The 20,174-nt window shown below is 49.2% G+C and overlaps 1 protein-coding gene across 4 annotated transcripts; it reads right to left on the bottom strand.

Annotated features, from left to right (window-relative positions):
• Nucleotides 1-317: 317 nt before the first annotated feature.
• GATA3 (GATA binding protein 3) lies at nucleotides 318-19,974 on the bottom strand. Of its 4 annotated transcripts, none has more exons than XM_076350473.1 (5): nucleotides 19,626-19,968; nucleotides 16,471-17,007; nucleotides 13,294-13,436; nucleotides 7,652-7,777; nucleotides 318-1,418 (listed from the first exon to the last, which is right to left on the bottom strand). In XM_076350473.1, exons 1-5 carry the CDS (start codon nucleotides 19,864-19,866, stop codon nucleotides 1,134-1,136), a joined length of 1,332 nt encoding a protein of 443 aa, XP_076206588.1. In that variant the 5' UTR covers nucleotides 19,867-19,968; the 3' UTR covers nucleotides 318-1,133. The 4 variants fall into 4 exon arrangements, with proteins under 4 accessions (XP_076206588.1, XP_076206545.1, XP_076206761.1 ...); XM_076350430.1 differs by having other exon boundaries at nucleotides 13,294-13,439; nucleotides 19,626-19,967; XM_076350646.1 differs by having other exon boundaries at nucleotides 1,281-1,410; nucleotides 19,626-19,974.
• Nucleotides 19,975-20,174: the final 200 nt, after the last annotated feature.

Genomic DNA, 20,174 nt, shown 5'->3' with positions numbered 1-20,174 from the left:
AAAAAAAAAAAAAGGAGGAAAAAATATGAAAACAAAACAAAAAAAGCAGGTCTTATCACTAGCAGTAAATAAATTTGTACAACCATTCAGTCTGTATAATAGGATGAAATAAATCTACATCTTTCTTATTTTGGTGCGTTGAATTATACATACAAACAACAATTACAGGAACTTGTTCACAATGCGTATAGACCTGGAGAATGGCTATCTGAAAACCCCTCGTTGGCAATGTCCGCATGTTAACACTGATTGCCTGACACCATTGGTACTTCCTATGTAAAAGGCCCGTGGCCCGAAATGAATGATCTCCCTACAGGTTTTATTTATTTAGTTATTTATTTAATTAGTTAGTTAGTTAATGCATCATCAAAACCATTCTAGCCAGCCCCCTCCCCCTCCCCGGAAATGAAAAAGAAACCGGAAAAAAAAAAACCAACCAAAAAAACCAAAATAAAAATAAAATAAAAGGAGAAGACATGACTGGCAGTTGGTCCATTTGTTCGTAAGACCGCGTTTCCTCTTGGTCTGCATTGTTTGTTTTTCTGGTTTTTAAATTGTCCTCCCGTCCTCTTTTTTTTTTTCTTTTCCTTTAAAAAAAAAAAAAAAATCTCTCGGAGTCCTTCATGCCTTTTTCTTTACAGCTCCCCAGATGCAATAAAGTCTTCCTCAAATGTACAGTATTTCTTACAATATAAGTTATATGCAATGTTCAGCGGTTTTTATTTTATTTTATTATTTTTTCACAGCACTAGAGATCCTGTCCAATAGGGAATGCAAGTTCTGAATGGCTTATTCACAAATGGTATCCAGATTCAGTGGGTAAGAATACATAGACGCCATAGTGAGTTCCTTTAAAAAGTGGCAAACATCACTTTTTTAAAACTTTTTTTTTTTTACTTTTTTCTCTTTTTTTCTTTTTTTTTTCCTTTTTTGTGCTTTTTGTAGTTTTTTTCTGGGTTTTTTTTTTTTCCTCTCTTATGCCTTCAAATAACATTTTTTTTTTTTTTTAATTCTTTTTTCCCCCTCCCATTTGATTCGGGACGTCAGACCCATAACCACACGCCTGCAAAAATGCAAGTATATAAAGTAAATCTCATTTTGAGACTGTAAGCATTCAGCAGGGGAGTCTCTCGCTAACCCATGGCAGTGACCATACTGGAAGGATGGTGAGGTCCGAAGGAGAGGCTGGATGGAGGATGCATCGGTGTCGGTGTAGTCAGCATGTGGCTGGAGTGACTGAAAGGTGAAATGTGGCTGATGGAGGACATGTGTCTGGAGAGGGCGGCGGGGTTAAAGGAGCTGCTCTTGGGAAAGTCTTCAAGGTTGTCATGGACCTTTTTGCACTTTTTGGATTTGCTAGACATTTTTCGGTTTCTGGTCTGAATTCCTTCTTTCTTCATGGTCAGGGGTCTGTTAATCTAAACAAAAATCAATTATTTTTTTTGTGCTTCCATCCCCTTCTCCCCAAATCACCAGGGGATTCGTGTACCCCGTGCCCGGGCAGTCCCAGGGATGTGCCCAGGACCAGCTGAGCAGCCGGCAGCCCCCCTCCTCCCCTTGTACACCCCACGTGCCACAGCTACACAACCTCTCCCCCCCATCCCAAAATTCAGATCCCACCAGGAAAGCCCAAGTTCGGTTGAAATTTCTGAAGACAAGACGACAGAAAATTGCTGGCAGAGCCTCACGGGAGCAAAACATACCCAAATAACTCACAGCAGCTGAAAAATTTCAGCTATCTGCACATTAGGTAATTGCACCGTGTTTAGGAACAAAACCAATCATTACCACCTTGAAACATTCCCTGCAGACACCATCGCACCCCGAGGCTTCCTGACTGATCTAAAATCATTAGCTGCTGGGATTTCAGCGCTACGAGGGATCTCAAACTTTCACAGCGGCATTAGGGAGCTGAGCAAATTCTTCACAAAAGTGGCAGGTATTTGTTTTATTTTTCTTCTTTCAGAAGACTTTGCTCTGACCATCCTTTCAGGTTTACTTTAGCAGATCCAATTTTATTTCTAAAGCCTTCCAGGTTTTTTTGGGGTGCTGAAACACGTATCTGTGCTGCCCGGCAGAGCATTTTCTACTTGCACGCAGACATATCTATAGGAAACCTAAGCATTATATTCTTCTGCATGGATACAAGCAGCTCCAATGAGCAACCATACACCCGTCAGGGTTGAGAAATGGTAGGAAAAGATCTGTTAGACCTCCTGTAAGAAACTCCTATCGCTGCATAGAGAGCCAGCATCACAACATGCATTAGCACAGGTGCCGTGAAAGCCCCAAAGACCATGCTTGGGAAGGGGTTTATGCATCCAATATCCATAAACATCCTTAAAAATCGGGACTTGGGAGTCTACATGGGGACTTATATAGGTCTTGCACTGGCTCCTCTGCAGAATTTCACCCATAGCAGAAGGCAGGAGAGCCCAGAAACCCCCCAGGGCTGAACACTACTTTTCATAATAAATGTGAGCACATGGCAGTGCTGATGGATATTCTGCAAACTTGAGAAAAGGGAAAAAAAATGGATCCACTATTCACCAAGAACTACTGTCTCAACCCCAGCGAAGGACAATGAAAAGAGATTCCTGCAAGGGTCCTAAGCAGATCTTCATCCATAAGATCTTAAATCAGTGCAAAGGACAAAGCACTCCCTTCTTCCAGATCACAGCAAAGTTTCTCTTCTTGCTCATCAGCCACTGCTTGGTGCCTTTCCCCACAGTGTGGGGATCATTCACAGATTTCTCTCCCTGGAGAGGCAGGGATACAATAGCTCCCTGTTACATGTGGGGATGGAGGCACGGGGAGAGGAAAGACCAGGCTCATCTGCTCCAGTTTAGGCATCCTAAAGTTCATCATCCCAATCTGAATTAGTGATCCCACGCTCTGCATACCAGCAGTGATGGGAAACTTCACCTCATCCAAAAAATGGGCGAATAAAAGGCTGATTCCTCTACCTCTGGATAAAGGGAGCCGGAGGGAGCAGCCCTGCTTGCTAAAGGTAGGAGGGAGAAAGCTGCCCATGCACAGCCCAACAGCAGCCCTGGGGCAGCAACAAGCAAAAACCTCAAATGTCACGGGCTTTAAATACAACATCACCCGTCTCCCTGGCTTCCTGTCCTCGCCGAGGGAACAGGGATACACACAAAAGGAAGGCTCTTTGCTCCAGCTGGGTGGCTGGGATAGGAAACCTTCTCCTGACTTGTTTTAAGTCAGCCAGCAGGGAGGGACGTGTTGCCCAGGTTCAGAGCCAGGAGGAAGCCCCAAGCGAGCCCCACCAGGCAGCAATGCTAGAGGAGACCTGGAAGTCTCAATCCCTGATGAATCCAGCCCAGTTTTGGAGAGGCACACATGAGCCCCAGGCTCCCCAGCTCCTAATGAGGATTTGCATTGTGACACAAAAGCTCAGGGGCAGCCAGAATTGATTTCCAGGTGAAGCAGCAAGGGTGCAAGTTCAGGAGCTGGCGGTGGCAAAGCGACATCAGCTTGCTGCTGGGACTGGGGCTGTGCTGGCTCTTAGAGCAAGCACGGAGTCCTGACCCTGTGTAGCTTGGTGTCGTGTCCTGCAGGACAATGACCACTTCTCCAAAGCAATGTCTCATGTTTCACTCAATCGCTAAGAACAGATTAGCCCAGGCCATGATTTGATGTGAAACTTAAGGATGGGAATACCAGTTTTGCTTAGGATGGTGTCCACGACAGATGGTGACAAAGCCATGGCCAGCCCTGCAACTGGGGTCAGAGATGCCATCCAAGCTCTTAGCTGGACACATCATCCTGGTGTATGTGGTCTCACCATCCTAGCAGGTACCTGACCCAAGTGCCAAACAGATAAGGACTCAGACAGATGTCAGGAAGAGTGAGACCAGCACAGTCACAACAGCAAGCTGGAAATTTTTTCCAGTGATTTCAAAGGCCAGTCACAGCAGAGTTGAAGCAATCCCCAAAACATCAAAGCCATGGACCTGCCTCTGTTTCTGGGGTAGAGAAACAAGAAACCCAGAGGGAAGACCTTGTCCATGAAAATTCATTGTGATAAAAATGACAAACACATGTTAAATTAAAATTAAACCAGCGCAACACATGTATATGAAATTCATTAATTTCAGATGGAGCCAATTAATTATGGGCAGGAATTATGCTCTTTGTTTTATCATATGCAAAATACCAACTGCTCTGCTCTTGGGACGCATAGCCTTGCCTTAGGATATTGTGAAATAGAGGCCTTTTCTGAGGACTTTTACCAAAAACAATGGCAACTCACTCATTTCTATGGGCACAGGCCAGTCTGCTGTGCACCTCCAGCAAGGTACACTCCCACCCATCCCTGAAGTGAGTGAAGGCTCATCCCGCTTCTAAGAAGGACTAAAATAACAAGGACAAGAACCTCACATTCAACAGATCAAATCCAGGGGATAGTCTTCAACATTATGGGTTTGATCTTGCTCTGACTGAAGACAATGGGATTTTGCCATTGACCTCAAAAAGGTCCTGTCACTGAAGCGGATTTATCCTTCAGACATAGTCATTACAATGTTGGGTTAATCTTCCAGGCTGGATGTATCTTAGAAAGCACTCTGGGATGCCACAGGATGAAAGGCACCGTATCAATGTGAAATATTAGTCATTGTTAATACTGGTGTTAATGGAGCCGGCTCTTGTTGAAGTCAGTGGGAGAAATGCCAGCAGCTTCACTAAATGCACCCCAAGACTATTATGATTATTGCTTATAACCTACTGACAAATGGGTTTGCTTAAGCTGTGGGAATCGACAGTAAAACAAACTGATATAGCCCAATGAAAAAAAAATAGCCTTTTCACTGCAATCATTCCTGGTGTGGACTTAAAAACTGGGTTTCATCTTCAAATCAATCCGTTAAAATACCCTAATAATTTGAAGGCCCAAGAAAAAGTCATTAAACCCAAAGAAAAGACATAATAGGAGGGGGATAAAAAAGCAGCCAGGAATTTCCTACAGTCTAGCCTGAGACAGGGTGAAGGCATCTTCCGAGGGGCCAAAGGCCTTCCACTGCCTTTGACACAACATCTGTGCAGACACACTCAGCTGCTTGGGAGGGACATGCTGCAATGAGCCTCTCTATTTCTGACACCTCTCCTGATGGAGAACCGATGCAGATAAGACACACAAAGGGAGCAGGACCATAGCCTACACAAACAGGTCTTGCACTTTAACAGACCAGACCAATTTGCACCAGCCAAGAAACCTTGTCCACGTGCAACCACCAAATTTCCTCCCTGCCTTGAGTTGATTAAAGGATGATGCTGGTGCCATTCACCAGGCAGTCAGCACAGCTCCCTAGGTCCTGCCTCCCAGCAGCCAAAAAGAGAAGGCATCTCTGTGAAGCTACCACCGCCTTACCACTGGTCAAAAAAACTCACTCGTATTTGGCTTCTGAAGCACAATGTGGCCATCACAGTCACAGCCTCTAAAGCCAGTTGGGCTGCAGAATAATGCTCCAATGCTCTGCCATCGTGGACCTTTAAAGCTGAGGGTGATATGTTCAAGGGCTATCGGCTGCGATGTTGCCTGTTCCTCACCACAGTCATTACTAAGCATCATCTTAAAAAAGTAAAAAAAAAAAAAAAAAAAAGGATCTACCCACTCATAGCCAGATTTTAGTATCCCTGCCTAGTTATATTGCTGCACACAGTATCTCAGTCCTCTAGGGGTTTCATTTAAGCAGGTTCCCTTATGGACTTGCTCATAAGGCAAGATATTACTTGACTTTGGTAAGTAGCTGTGCTGAACCTTTAAGCAGCTGTCGGTGTTTTTAATGACTACGAAAATGGTTCCAACGTGCACAAGGCCTGCCCCATGTCACAAATTTCACAGCTGGATGGGAGTTTGCCTAAACAGTGGATCTAGGGGTCAATTCAGGCCAACGAGGTTCACAGCATCAGTGTGAAAAAGAAAAGGATGTGCTCTTGTAGGAACATTTCTGGAGAACCTCAGCACTCAGACACCATTCTAGACACCTTAGGGGGGTTCCTCCAGTCAGATGTCTACAATGCAGGTAGACACATCGAACTCATCATCCTGCCACCTTTCGTAGTCATGGGGAGAAACTACATTGTCTTCAAGGGTACAAGTCATCTCATCCAAACACAGGCACCTCCATCAGGTCCAATGAATGGCACCTGAGAAGACCCTATTTTCTTCAAAGGGCTTTGCTGGGGTACAGGGGGAGCAGCTCAAGTATAGGTCTCCCTATAGGTCTCCCAAGCTACGTGATTAAGTCCTACCACCAGTGGCTACAAGGCCAAAATGAAAACACAGCACAAGCATAGACCTCTCCAGTGAAACTGGCTGACCTTGCTCCCTTCTCGCCATGGAAATAGCAAACAGAATATTTTCTTGTGATGTTCTGAGAGCTTTCACTCCAGGTCCAACCCCTTTGTTTGCAGTGATCACACTGAGAGTTTGACGACAAGCTTTGCTTGCTACATAGGACTCAAAACGTGCTGAGACGCCTGCCCACTAAAGGGTAAACACGTTTTCCTTTTTTCCAGGAGAGATGCCTCTCACAGAACAGGTGAAAAATTAGCCTGGCTGGGTCGGGTTTTTTCTACTTAATCCAAACTTGTTTACTCATCCCAAGAAACCAAAGAGCTTGAAATAACAAATGGAAGGGACTGAGACACCACAAGCGTTGGGTGCCCCATGAAACCCTATCCGTCTTTGATGTGTTTGCGTGGGTGGACGTGAGGGCAAAATGTAGCCCGAGATTTCTAAGTCAAACATAAAGCAAACGACCACTAGAAAAAAAAATAAAAGTGATATCAAAGCAGAGAAATTGAAAGTATTTTCCTTCTTCTGACATAATAATTATTCTAATGCCACATGTGGAATGAGAATAACAGGAGCAGCCTTAAGGCTCCTTTATTAGCAATATTATTCCGTAGAAGACTTTTCGGATCCCTTTAGCTCTTTCCCTGGGGCACATATCCCTGGTTCCTGCAAGCTGGCTTTGCATGGAGATATTAGATTAAATCTGCCAGCCATTTCATTTCATTTTTCCTTCCTTTCCATGACAGACGCTTTAAAATTCACATCACAGGTTGAGCAGACTCTGCAACCCGCTAACTAAATCATGTCCTTTTTGGTTTAGGAATCACTTGCGTCAACCGGGGCAAACACAAGACCTAAATAAATCATCTTTGGGGATGGGTGGAGTGACCGGACAAAGGCAGCCACAAACCCAAGAAAGATCTAAATAGTTGCTGGCATATTTTGCTTTTTTTTCCAGAGTTTGTATTTGCTTGAGGAACCAAGCTACGCATAGAAGGGGTATCGGCTTGCAGGACGGCATGTTGTCTTTTCCAACACACTGAGCCCAATCAGCAGCGGATAATGTCTCTGTGTTGATCCACTCCTCCTTTCTTGGCTCAGCCGTGGGAAAGCTTTAACATCACCCATGGACAGCCCTGTCTTATACCTCCCCAAGTCAAATCAGCTACTTTTGAGGGGATGCCGACTCATGGCTACAACCCCCAAGGTCCCCAAAGGGATAACGGAGGTCTCAGCACCGCCCGAGACTGGAAATCCTTAAGTCAAGGAAGAGTTTGGACCATCCCGCACCATTATTGAGGCCCCATTATTGAGCGTTACAGTCACACTTACATTGTGCAGCTTGTAGTAGAGCCCGCAGGCATTACAGACAGGATCACCGTTGGCATTTCTCCTCCACAGGGTGGTAGTGGTGGTCTGACAGTTCGCACAGGACGTGCCCGCCCTCCTGGCTGCAGACTGCAAGAAGGAGGGGGAGAGACAGGGGAAGGGAAGGAGAGGGAGAGAAAAGCACCCGTGTTAAAAAAAAAAGAAAAAGATGCAATCAGGAAAATTGCTGAGAAAGAAAACATCAACCCTGCAAGACTGACGCACATCGGCAGAGGCCTCCAGAAACTGGCTTGTGAGAACAAATAATAATTCTGAAAAAAATCCCCGAGGTACTTTAATCTCAAATTATATACGAACTGAATCAGGTGCCAAAGGGCATCCTAAAAGTGAGTGCTAAACCTCTGATAGAACTCATCAAAATTAGCAGCACTGGCACAGCCCGTTCCAGAGGGGAAAATATTATTTAAATGCCAACATGTCTTTCCATCTTAATTCTCTCAGACCCCCCAGGGGTCTAATTCTGCAGTCAGGGCCTGAACCAACAATTGCCGGAGTCAACGGCATGAGTCACGCCGGCTCCAGCGAGCACCCGGTGAGACCCGCGCTGAGCTTGGTGGGCAGCTGCTCACCGGGTCCGACCGCAAGCACAGCCCGGTCCCATAAATTCAGCTCAGCTTCAAAGGATACAGGCTCCAGATCGGAAATAACACTGTGGCAAAGAGCGAGAATCCCAACTTTTTAATTGCATCCTTTTACAGCCTAAACCTTCATGTTTATTTAACGATTGGTAATGAGCCTGAAAGAAGAATTTACCATTTCATAAAGGGGGAGGGACAAGAGAAAAGTCTACGTGTCAAGGTGTATAAAGAAGCTTTTTTGTTGGCTGCGATAATGATTTAGCAAAGCCAAATTTAGCAAAGTCGCTCCTCTTTCACATGCATGAATTCGTGCCTACCATTTAAAAACTGTAACTTCAGCAAACAAATTGTCCTTCTGCCACTGAAGGAGGAAAAGGAGTTTGCAGACTCCTATGTGAATGCGTATGCATGTTTGCCTGTGTGCAAGTGCCTACAGCTCCTAAAAAAAGACCTTTAGATCCCCGTCCTATCTCTTCTTCATCAATATGACACAGTCCCAGAGCTCTGATTTCATCCCGATGCGTTGCTTTCAATGGGACTGCTCATGTGCTTAAAGTTAAAACATGTGCTTAAGCGATTTGCCAGATCATAGCAATGCTTGGCACCTTGCAGAACTGAGCCTTTAATGCTCTCTTTTGTGCTCTTACTGTTTCAAATTTACCCCTCACCCCACACAGCCGCACATTGCAGCACATCCAACATTTAAAAAAAAATACCACATCTTTGGATACCGTACAACAAACCCAAAATGCAAACATGGACACTGGCACAGCACTAGCATTAATACCAACTCTTGTTAGGTCATGTTGCAATTTTAATCATAATTGAATGTGGCGTAGGTAGAGAGAGGACGGGTTGGTTTTGTTTTAGATAGAGTAGGAATTTTTTTGCTTAATTAGACAAAAAGGACTGTCTAAAATATAAATAATACAATGTCCATGAGCATTAGGAAGCATCACAGAGAGCCTGATCTGACAGCAAGGGGCCCTCACCGGCTGCCTGTGGGGACAGTTCCATTTTGCCTGACCATAAACCACACTGAAACGAGCCGATCTCAAGCCCGATGAGGCCTCTAGCTGACTTCTCCGTGCAGATGACATGCAGGAGCTGGGAACGGCACACGGGTCTTTGGTTGCAAAAATCCCAGTGCCGGCAGGAGAAGCTGAAGCATCCCACCACGAACGGCAGAGCCCCCAACAGATGTGCGCGCGCACACCTCGATCCTGTCCTCCTCTGGACCATGCCACAGCCCCAAATTTGGTTCCCATCAAAATCAACGGGTTAATACGCGTGCTTCAAATGCAGCATGGACACAACAGCTTGCAGAGCCGGGCTCTCATCGAGACCCGGGGGCCGAGTCTGCAGGTCTCTGCCCCTCCAGCTCCCACCGGCCGGCATGGGTGGCTCAGGAGCTGGATTGAGTCTCTCGGTGGCAGCTTTGCCCTTATCAGACCCAAAAATCAAGCACAAGGAAATTTCTAAAAACCAGTGATATTTGACTCAGCCCACACAGGGGAAACATCCCCTTTGAAGATATTTGGGGTTTCTACACAGCGCTCACCGTAATTTCTCTTACGGTAAGTGCATTTAAAAGACACGCCTGGTCACCACCTTGCTACCTTCAGACAAACTCTGACATTAAATAAACAAATAAATCACAACATCCACTATCTTCTCTAAAACCTTTTCCATCTGCCACGTTTCCCCTACAAAAATTCAGCATTGTTAGCTGAATATTTTACACTCTGTGCTTTTTCGGTCCCAGACTGTACCTTTCGTGCTGTACCAACTTATACCGGAGACACCGGCAGTGGGCAGGAAACAATGAATAATAACGCTATTGTAAAAGCTCCCAGCATTGGCATCCACTGACGCTGATCACCGACCTGAGCCTGACCATGTAAGTAATGGGATGACTAATAGGGTGCCCCATATCATCTGTAGGACCAGACCCCATGGCCCAATTGCATGTGAGCGAGGGCACAACTTCAGAAGCGCTGGCAGCGATGAGAAGGTGGAATTGAGGATGGTGCGGGAGGAACCAAGCACTGATAAAAATGCTTCATTAAAGAGGCATTTTCGGTGTCTGGATTTACATGGGGTACCCAGAAAGCTGCAAGCATCAGCTTCCTAAAAAAAGACTGCACGTGGATGGGTCTTCTGAGAAATTGGCTATAATCCTTCCTGGACACAGAAATGGAGAGCTCTGTATCCACATGGGCAGGGAAAGGAAGAAAATCCAAAGGTTTTATCTCAGCAACATCAGTGACGGGGCTGCCGCTGGCTTTGACAGGGACAGGAACGGTCTCCAAGGGGCTGTAGACCTTTTAAGCAGAGCGGTGGCGTGGTACCACCTGCCCGTTCCTGATGCCCCTGCCAACATCTCCAGATCTTCCACCTTCCCCACAAAGCTGACCTGTTTGAGCCCCCTCGACCGGCAAGGCTCCATCCATCTCCCCTAAAGGAAGCCCTTACAAAGACGCCCATTAAATTTAATAAGGCTTTGTCTGGGTTCTCAGCATCTAAGGATTTATTTGCCTTCTCTCTCCAACCCATCGGAGTCCTTTCATTAGTTTGAGCGTGCCTGGGATCAGAGCCTACAAAACCAGCCCAAGGTCACGCAGGAAACTCGCGGCAGAGGGAGAGGAGCACACGCTGGATCCCCACCCTGAGCCTCCACACACACTCCACCTTCCCCAGCCCGCTCGCTTTCACAAGTCAGGAAAGATGAAGTCAAGCCACGGCACACACACATCTGCATCCATGCACACGAAACGCAAACGCGGGCCCAGCTTTGGTGCCTTCTGATTTTTTTTTTTTTTTTTGAGGTTAGCAAGGGAAATAAATATAGAGGTAAACAGCGTTAGAAATGTTTCTCCTTTTTTTTTCCCAGGCAGTGCTGGAGAAAAAAAATATATAGAAAAACCAAAAGTTCCCATTTAGCAGAGGCCGTATTCAAAGAATGGGAACTTTTTTGTAACTTAAACTTTAACTAAAATGCCCAAGGTTGGAGCGATTATGCAAGACAAGGTCTCTCTCTACTTTTTTTCCTTCTTTCTCTCCCCCCCCCCCCCCAAGAATGATCTTTTACAATGTATTTATTTATATAGTTCATTTTACATGTGCCGGGCTGAGGGTGACTCGGGACATTCTTTTGTGGTTCCATCAGACACTTTTTGAAAGCTCTCCCCCCCTTTCCAGCCGCTTTCCTATTCTGCCTCCCCCTCCGCTTGTTTGGATATGCTCAAGCTCCTGTGTGTTTGGGCTGGGGAAACAGAGCTGTTGTTTAGGAGTTATCTCCAGGGCTCAGATATCCGGCAGCTTTTTCCTAGGAAGTTAACTTTACACATAAAGAGAGAACGAGGAAAAAAAAAATAAAAAAGAAAATGAGGTGTGTGTGTTTAAGACAGAAGGGCCGGGGGGAGGAGGAGAAGAGAACAAGAGAGCTGCTCAAAAAAAATTAAAAATCCCAGCCCGCACTTCCCTCCCTAGAAAGCTTTTCCTTTTTTCTAACAAGGCTATGAAAGATGAGGGAGACCAACATTTTCCTAGACGGGAAAGGCCCAGGGGAAGGCACAGAGAGGTTTCACCCGCAGGAAGTTTGGGGGTAGATGAGCAAATCTGCATCTTCCCCAAAACCCACATGGCCGGACAGAGCCGACACCGCTGCCCCTCACAGAATAACCCCTCCCGGGGCTGTATCCTGCAAACGCTTCCCAGCGCCTGTGGGAATAACACCGGTCCAATTTTACGGGCATCTCACGGGTGAGGAAGCTCAATCCGTGTCTAAGAGTTGCAGGACCAAGGCTGTGAGCACCTTCACGGGGAACACGAGGCCAATGAACCACCCCCTGCCTGCCTGCAGGATCCGGCCGTGCCGGGCACAAGCCTCACGCAACCAGCCGGATCCGTCCATCAGCTCAGAAACTCCGCGGAGAGGCGAGAGCCACTTTTCCTCTTCATTTTGAGCTGCCCCCAGGAGCCCGTCCACATCTTTAATCCTAACGAAACCAAACGTGCCTCGATTCGAAACATTCAATAACTTCCCAAGCAGGGAACATATTTTTTTTCCCCCCGCTTGGTATATTTTTTCCCCTTGTGGTTTGCCTGATTATTTGCCAAATACACTTCAACGCATTTATTAGCCATGCCCACAGCTTCCAGACCTTTTTGTGGCTTCCAGGGAAATTCGTAAATAGATCGCTGGGGATGCTGTAACGTATTGCGTGCACATAATACAGTTGTGAGGCTTGCAACTATTATTTTAAATATTTACCCGCGCTTTTCACTTTCCTCCAACTTCTGTGGTCCCGGGCACACGCTCCGCCTTGCACACTCACCACGCTTTGCCATCCCCTGCCTTGTGTCTTCGCTCACAGCGACTCAGAGGGGAATGACACAATTTGAGACCCACACGGCTCAGGTACAAATGACCACACCAGATTCAGCTGGCACCAGGAGCATCAGTCAAGCGCTTTGCAAGACCAACCGGTGCCCCAGTGGCACCAGCTACGGTGACCGGTACCCAGCTTGGGTCCCCACTCCACGACACCGACAGCCAAGGGGGATGGAGACACACTTGGGAAGGGGAGGACAGCAGTGTGGAGATCCCAGGAGAAATCCCGTTCTCCTGATAATCTCTTTGGTCACTAGGAAATGATTACTCTGCCCTTAGCCCCTGGAAAGAGCCACTGTCCCTGGGTCGCCATCCAGAAGCGCTGTGCAGAGGCATCTGCCCCATTGCAACCTGGGAGAAAACTCCGTTCTGGTTTGCAAGAAGCCCTGGATCTTGATTTTTTAACCTATTTTGCAGTTTGCAAGAGGACCAGACAACTGAGGCCCACAGCGGCTGGAAGCATCTCTCCGAGCTTCCCCTCCTCCCAGCCCTCTGATGCGGTGGGACCAGATATTGGAGCTGGCTGAGCTTCCCTGTCCATCCCGAGCTGCAGACAAGAAGCAAAAGTGGCAGAAGAGGGAAAAGAAAGAATAAAAAAGAAGGAGACTCACCAGCCTTCTCTTGGGCTTGATCAGGGGCCGGTTCTGCCCGTTCATTTTGTGATAGAGTCCACAGGCATTACACAAATAGTGCCCGGTGCCGTCTCTTCTCCACAGAGGGGTTGAGGTAGCCCCACAATTTACACACTCCCTGCCTTCTGGAAACAAGAGAGCACATAGTTCACTTAGGGAAAGCGGAGGTAAAAGGGGCTGAGGAAAGCCCCCCCAAAAAAACCCCACACACCCACCCCCCCCCGAGAGACCCAGCCATGCCAGACCCTGCCAGTCCTCTCCAAGCTCAGGATGTCCAAGCCAGGCTGAGTGACATCCCTGGCGCAGGCTGGGGAGACTCTGGTGGGGCCTGATCCTGTCCCCCTCACCAGCACCACCCTGAAGGCAGCATCAGGCCTGTGTCCCAGCAGCAGGGAAGAGGGATGGTGACAGTGACAACCTGAACCCCATGGTGGCTTGAGGGGCTCCCTGGGGAAGCTCTCACCCCTTCCGCAGGTCCCTCCTTTGGGGGGGGGGCTGACAATTCCCCCTCACCTCTGGATTAGGGGCTTCTACAGCCCTCCACACCCCATGTTGCTATATGGACCAGACAAACCTTGGCAGGCTTTGCAAGGAGCCTCCAACCCTCCCCCCCCAAGATGGATGGATACCAAATTTAAGTCCATGCCCCCCTTTCCTATGTGTATGAGGACCCCAGAGCCACTCCTTGAGCACTGCCCCAGCTCCCAGGGGTGTGCCTGAGCCTGGGGGGGGGCTCTTCCTTTGGCCTCAGGTCAAACCACATCAAGGACCCCCAAAATAATCACAGATCAACAACCAGAACACTTCCCCGGCCCCAGCCAATACACAACCACTCAGCCAATATCTGCTATCGATTAATTTGCAATTAAGGTTCCACCACCCAACTTGCTTGCACCCCGTCTGCAGCCTGACGGTCCGTCCCCGATATTTGGGATCCCAAACAGCCCTGAGCCTGCCTAAGCCCTGAGATTAAGGTCCTTCCCTCCTTCTTCGCCTCCTTTTTGGCACCTCTCTATCCTCTCCCCGGCTATTGGGAGGGTTCTTCCCTAGCCCACCTGCTCCCAGCTTGGTGGATGGAATTGGGGGGGGGTGCGGGCGTGCCTCGCAGCTACTTTCAGAGGGTTGAGTGTTTTTTTGTTGGGTGTTTGGTTTGTTGGGTGTTTTTTTTTTTTTTTTTTCTTGCACCTAATGACACTCCCAGCCCATCTGAGAGCAACAGAAGACCTCAGCCGGCCGGAGCAGAGCTAACTCAGCACAGAGCTGGCTCCCCGCTGCCCCAGCCCGCGCCGCGTTCGAGCAAGAGGCATCCGCGCCCTAACCACAAACGGCAACCGTTTTTCCAGAGCCTTTGCGCTAAACCCCTCTCCTCTCACCCCCCCAACAAAAAAAAAATTAAAAGACATTTGCAGCCGTTTCTCCCTCTTTCATCCTGCAAAAACACCCCCTCCCTCCTTTTCCTCCAGCACTAACCCCCTTTGTCTGCGAGCTTCCCAGCTTGCTAAAATCAACTTTAAAAAAAAAAAAGACAAAAAAAGAAAAAAAAAAATAGGTGTTGCTCCTGGGGTTGGTTTATCACGAACCGCAGATGTCTCTCTAGAAGGTAAAGTAACAGAAAGTGGCAAAAGGAAAACAAGAGGCGGGGTAGGGGTGAGTGGGGGTGGGCAAGACGGTTTGAAAATACCGCGCAGCCGGTGCCCCGGCGGGAGCTGCGGCTCGGCGGGCGCCGGGGCGGCCGGGGGAGCACAGCACCGCCCGGCTTGCACCGGGGCCGAGAACAAACCGGTCCCTACCCCGACACAGCGCCCGGTCCGTACCGGGGCCAGGCGGGGAGCCGCTCCCGTTAATACCCAGGTCGTTTTGTTCCCCTTTGGTTAAACGGGGCAGCCGCTCCGGGGCTGTTTGAGTCTCTGTCCCTCTCTTTTGTTTCACTCCATCTCTCTCTCTCCCCTGCTTTCATGTACAAAACATACAGGTCTGGGTTTTTTGTCACTCTAACCGCATCCGGACTCTATTAAAGTTCCTGGCGCTGGATAAACAATGCAACTGTCGCGTGCAGCAGTCTGAAAATAATTGGATTAGCTCAAACATATCAGCTAAATAGAGACAGTCCCTGCTCAGACAGACAGAGTAAATGTCACCCTGGAAAAACCCTGAAAACTGATCTCATTCATGCCAGGCAACCCTGCAGCAGCCTCCTCGGAAAAAAAAAAAATAGAGAGAAAAAAGAGAAAAAAAAAAAAAGAGTTTTGACTAATCGCCCTTTCCTCTGCACACACACACACCCAAACACACACCCCTCGGCTCACACACTACCCTTCGGTGCACACAAACGTCCGAGCCCGGAGCGTTCAGCCACCGGGAGCCGGAGCCGCGCAACCGCTCCCCCCCCCCCTCCCCTTCACCGGGTGCGCACAGCGCTGGGACCCCCCAGCTCCTCCCCGAGCGGTGCGGCCGGGGGGGGGTGTGTGTGTGTGTGTGTGCTTTTGGGGTCTTGCACTGGGGGTGGTCAAAGGCCCTGGCACGGAGCCGGATGAGGCTGGGGGTGGTCGAAGGCCCTGGCACGGAGCTGGATGGGGCTGGGGGCTGCGTGGGCGAGCTCCCCCCCACGGCCCCAGGGAAGAGCCTCCCCGCATCTCTGGACGCCGCATGGGAAGAGGCCCTGGGAAGAGCGAGGCGGAGGGCAGGCGGGGGAAGTTGGCCGGGATTTAGCACCATTATTAAAACACAGAGAGATACACTAATGCTGCGGTTCCCTCGGTTTCGCTTCCTCCTTAGGCGCCGCAGCTGAGCGCACCGTGGGCGCTTGGGGTGGCGGAGGGGGCCGGATCGCCCCCGGGGCGGGAGCCCTGCGGCAGCGGGGGGGTGGAGGGGAGGTTTGGGCTCCTGGGCCGCCGTGCCTGGGGTTGTACCCCCAGCCCGGGTTGGACAAGGGGGAGTTTAGTTACAAACCCAGCAGGGCGACCTGTGGGGAAGGTAAAGTGTGTGTCCCCCCGCCACGGGGGCTTCAGCCCCCGCTGCTTTCACGACAGGGATGCTTGTGCGCATCCCTCTGCGTGCGGAGAGGAAAGGGGGGCGCAGCCTTTCCCCTTTCGCCCCCCGCTTCCCCCCACAGCTTCCTCTCCCGCGCAACGGGGATGAAGAAGCCAAAAGCCCTACCTGTGCTTGACCGTGCTTTCGGTCGCGATTTACACCCGAACCCGGTAGGCGATCCTCCTAAGAGGCTACTGGGGGGAAAAAGTCCAGAGCCATATTCTGGGACATACGGTGGGTAGGTAGTGATGGGGTGATGAGCGGAGGAGGTGGCTCCTCCTAAAGAGGCCATGCTGCTCCGAGAGTGAGAGGACTCCAGCTTCATGGTATCGGCCAGGGACACCTGGTATTTGATGCATTCCTTCTCGTCCTGCCGGGTGGAGCCGGTGGAGCCGGGGGTGGAGATGGACGGATCCGGGGACACATCTTTAGGAGGGGTCGGTGGGAAGGTGAAAAGGTGCGGGCTGGAGTGGCCGGCGGATAAAGTGGAAGAGGAGGCGGGCGGGTAGACGGAAAGGGGTCCCGGTGAGCTGTGATGAATGGAGGTCTTGGAGAAAGGGCTGAGGTTCCAGGGGGAAGCGCTGTGGTGGCTGCTCAGCGCCTTGCTCCCGTCCAGCCAGGGCAGCGAGCCGTGCAGCAGCGGGGGGCGGCACACCTGGCTCCCTGCTCGGAGAAAGCACAGCGAAAGGCCGGTTACACTCCCTTTGCCACCCTGGCAAGCCCCCCGGGGGGGGGGGGGGGGGGGGGGCCGGGCTGTACCCCCCTCTCCCTCTTTCCCAAAGGGCTCAGCATGCGGGGGGAGCGAGCAAAATTACATCTGACGCAAATGCCCACTCCCCTTCAAAAATTAAAATTTAAAAGCTGCAATAGCCTGAGGTGGCAGCCCCGATCCTGCTCAGGACCGGGTCTCCGGGTCGGGACCCCCCCCCCAGCAGGGATGCCAGCCCTGGGACATGGAATTTGGCGAGCCCTGCTTCACGCTCTCCCTTTTCCAGACAATCCCACGCGGACTTTGAAGCGAAGATCCTGCGTGAAATTGCCAAGCCCCGACTGCAGAAATCTTTTCTTTTTTTTTTTTTTTTCTTAGCTGGAAAATAATTTCCCGAATGCAGCCGTGGGCTATAAACCCTGGGAATATTCTGGCCAAACGAAGAAGACCAGAAGATGCCCACAGACGTGATAATAACCTTTCCAACAGAGCTGCTAAACGCTGCAAACCGCCTAGATTGTCTTTTTTTCTTCCACGAGGCTGCACATAAATGTTAGACAGCTTTTTCGTGGCGATATGGCACACGCAGAGAGTACCAACTGTCTCAGAAGGAACTCTCCATCCCCTTCTTACGACAAGAGACCCTTCACTTGTATTTTAAAATTCAGACCTGGACTTTGCAAAAAAAAAAAAAACAAAAACGCTGGATTTACACGGTCAAACCTTGTTTTCTTTGGTTATAAATGCTCTTAAGGGATGGTACCTAATATTTTAAATTAATCTCTGCCCTTTGTCAAAAATATATACATATCTCCAAAGAATCAAATCTACCCAAATCCATAGCAACTTGAACACATCACGATAAGCTGAAAAGCACAGTTATTCAACTGGAGGAGAGCAAGTTTGTGCCTGCTAGTAAAGCCCTGGAAAGGTATTGACATCTAGAGAGCCTTAACCTCTGTAGGTATCGTGATACGTGTATAGAGACTGCTAAATATACAGAAGGAGAGATGCAAACACAGATCTATAGAGCCACAGAGAGTTAAAGAGCTGGTGCAGTGTGGACACGTATGTTTGCATGGGAGCTTGTGTGTGTCTAGAAAATCTCCAGGCTAGTTTTCATCGCACCAGACGTATGTGAACAATACTGAAAGTAACTGCTCGAAAGGAAGGGAAGGTGGGTTATACGAATAGAAAGGGTCAAGATTCATTATCTTCTCCAGGAAGTAGCATAGTAAATAATATTCAGGCTAGATCAGAGAGACCGCATTTCCACTTTCTGCTGATATATTGGAAAAAAGAAATGAAAAGAAAAGAAAGAAAGGACAAAGGCTGCTGATCCTTAGAAATAATTGTTTTAAAGGGACTAATAGCAGAACAATGCAGTTACTGAGGGGAGCCTAATGCAGACTCACACTCAACAAGTAGCTGAGGGCTGGGAGCAGCCCCCTGAACCCAGCTCGGCTCCATCTCCACTCGCTTGTCCCACTTTCTTCTCCTTGATTTTGGGGTGATTTCCACTGCAAACCTGGGGCTTTTTAGATTTTGCTACTACAGAGGTCACTGTCCGGCTTCACAAATCAGCATCTGCTTTTTTCCCCTCTTTTTTTTTATTTTTCCCTTTTCCCTATTTTTTAACCACACAGGTGAACTCCAGCTATAGATACTGGATCACTCCGATTCTTCATAAAAAGATGGCACCAAAACACTCATCCCCCCGCAGACCTGGGCCGCATCGGCCCCAGGTATTTCACCTCCTCTCTAAAAGCTGTGACCCGGGGACAAAATTCACATTGTGGATCACGACCTTCCTGCAGGACCCATAGGAAAACACAGCAGGTCCGATACCTAATTACACCACGGGATTTCTTTCTTTTTTTTTTCTTTTTTTCTTTCTTTCTTTCTCATTTTTAACACACGCCGTGGTGCGGCCCTGGATGCATGTGCAAAACTTTCGACCCAAGCCTAACAAGCTCACCAAGTGCGAATGAAATAGCCCAAGCGTGAGGACAGCAGGGTCATTTTCACACCCCTGCTCTCCAGCTTGCTTTTCTTCTCCAGAGCAGCTTAATCGTGCAAAAACTACACACCGTATGAAAACCCTAACTGTTAACCTAATTAAAGAGAGGGAGGGAAACCAAAGCGAAAGAGGGAAGGAAAGAGGAAGAAAACAAGAGAAAGATGAAAGGGAAAGAAAGAGAAAGAAGGTGAGCGAGAGAGGGGCGGAAAGGGAGAGAGGATAGAGAGGGGAGAGAGATAAGAGAGGAAAGAAAGAGAGCAAGAGAAAGAGAGAAAGAAGTATAAAGAAAGAAAGATACAGAGAAAGAAAGAAAGAAAGAAATAGAGAAAGAAAGACAGAAAGGCAGGAGGCCTGGATTTTGATTTATTTCCAATAAGCCAACCCCAAAATCCACCCGTGATGTGGTCTCGCCGCCGGCAGGAGAGCTGCCGGGGTCTGCCCGACGGCAGCCGGGCCGGCGGGACTCGGGGCAGCACGGAGCCGCCGGGGCCGGGACAGGGGCCGGGACCGAGACCGCCCCGTGGGAGCCGGGGTCTCGGTGGGCGCACTCACCGTGGTGGGCCGTGGGGTATCTCTGCACGGTGGCTCTCACGGAGTTGCCGTAATACGGAGGGACGGGGTTGCCTTGTCCGTCGATATTAAAAAGTACATCCACTTCCTCGGCGAGAGGATACTGCGTGGGGTCCATGTAGGTATGGCCAAGCGTGGGGTGGTGCGAGTCCGGGTGCTGCCCATTGAGCACGGCCGGGTGGTGGTGGCTCACCCACCGCGGCTGGTCCGTGGAGACCTCCATCTTCCGCGCTCGCTGCTCCGCCGCTGCCTTTCCTCCTCCTCCTCCTCCTCCTCAGCAAGGCGCGGAGGGCTTGAGATAGGAGGGGGAGACGGTGCTGGAGTTATGCGGGGGGTGGGGGGGGGAAGTGCTCGGCGAGTTTGGGGATTTTTCTGGTTAGGTTTGGTTTAAAGAGGAGGGAGGGGGGTTATGGTGATAAACGATCGATTCCAAAAAAAAAAAAAAAAAAAAAAAAAGGAGAGGAAAAAAGGGAAAAAAAAGAATATAATAAAAAAGGGGAAAAAAAGGGAAAACAAACAAACTCAGGGAAA

This window comes from Aptenodytes patagonicus, chromosome 1 (assembly GCF_965638725.1).
Source record: "Aptenodytes patagonicus chromosome 1, bAptPat1.pri.cur, whole genome shotgun sequence".
Lineage (NCBI taxonomy): Eukaryota > Metazoa > Chordata > Aves > Sphenisciformes > Spheniscidae > Aptenodytes > Aptenodytes patagonicus.
Note: the sequence above shows the minus strand (reverse complement) of the source record. Positions and strands in the feature narration are given on the sequence as shown.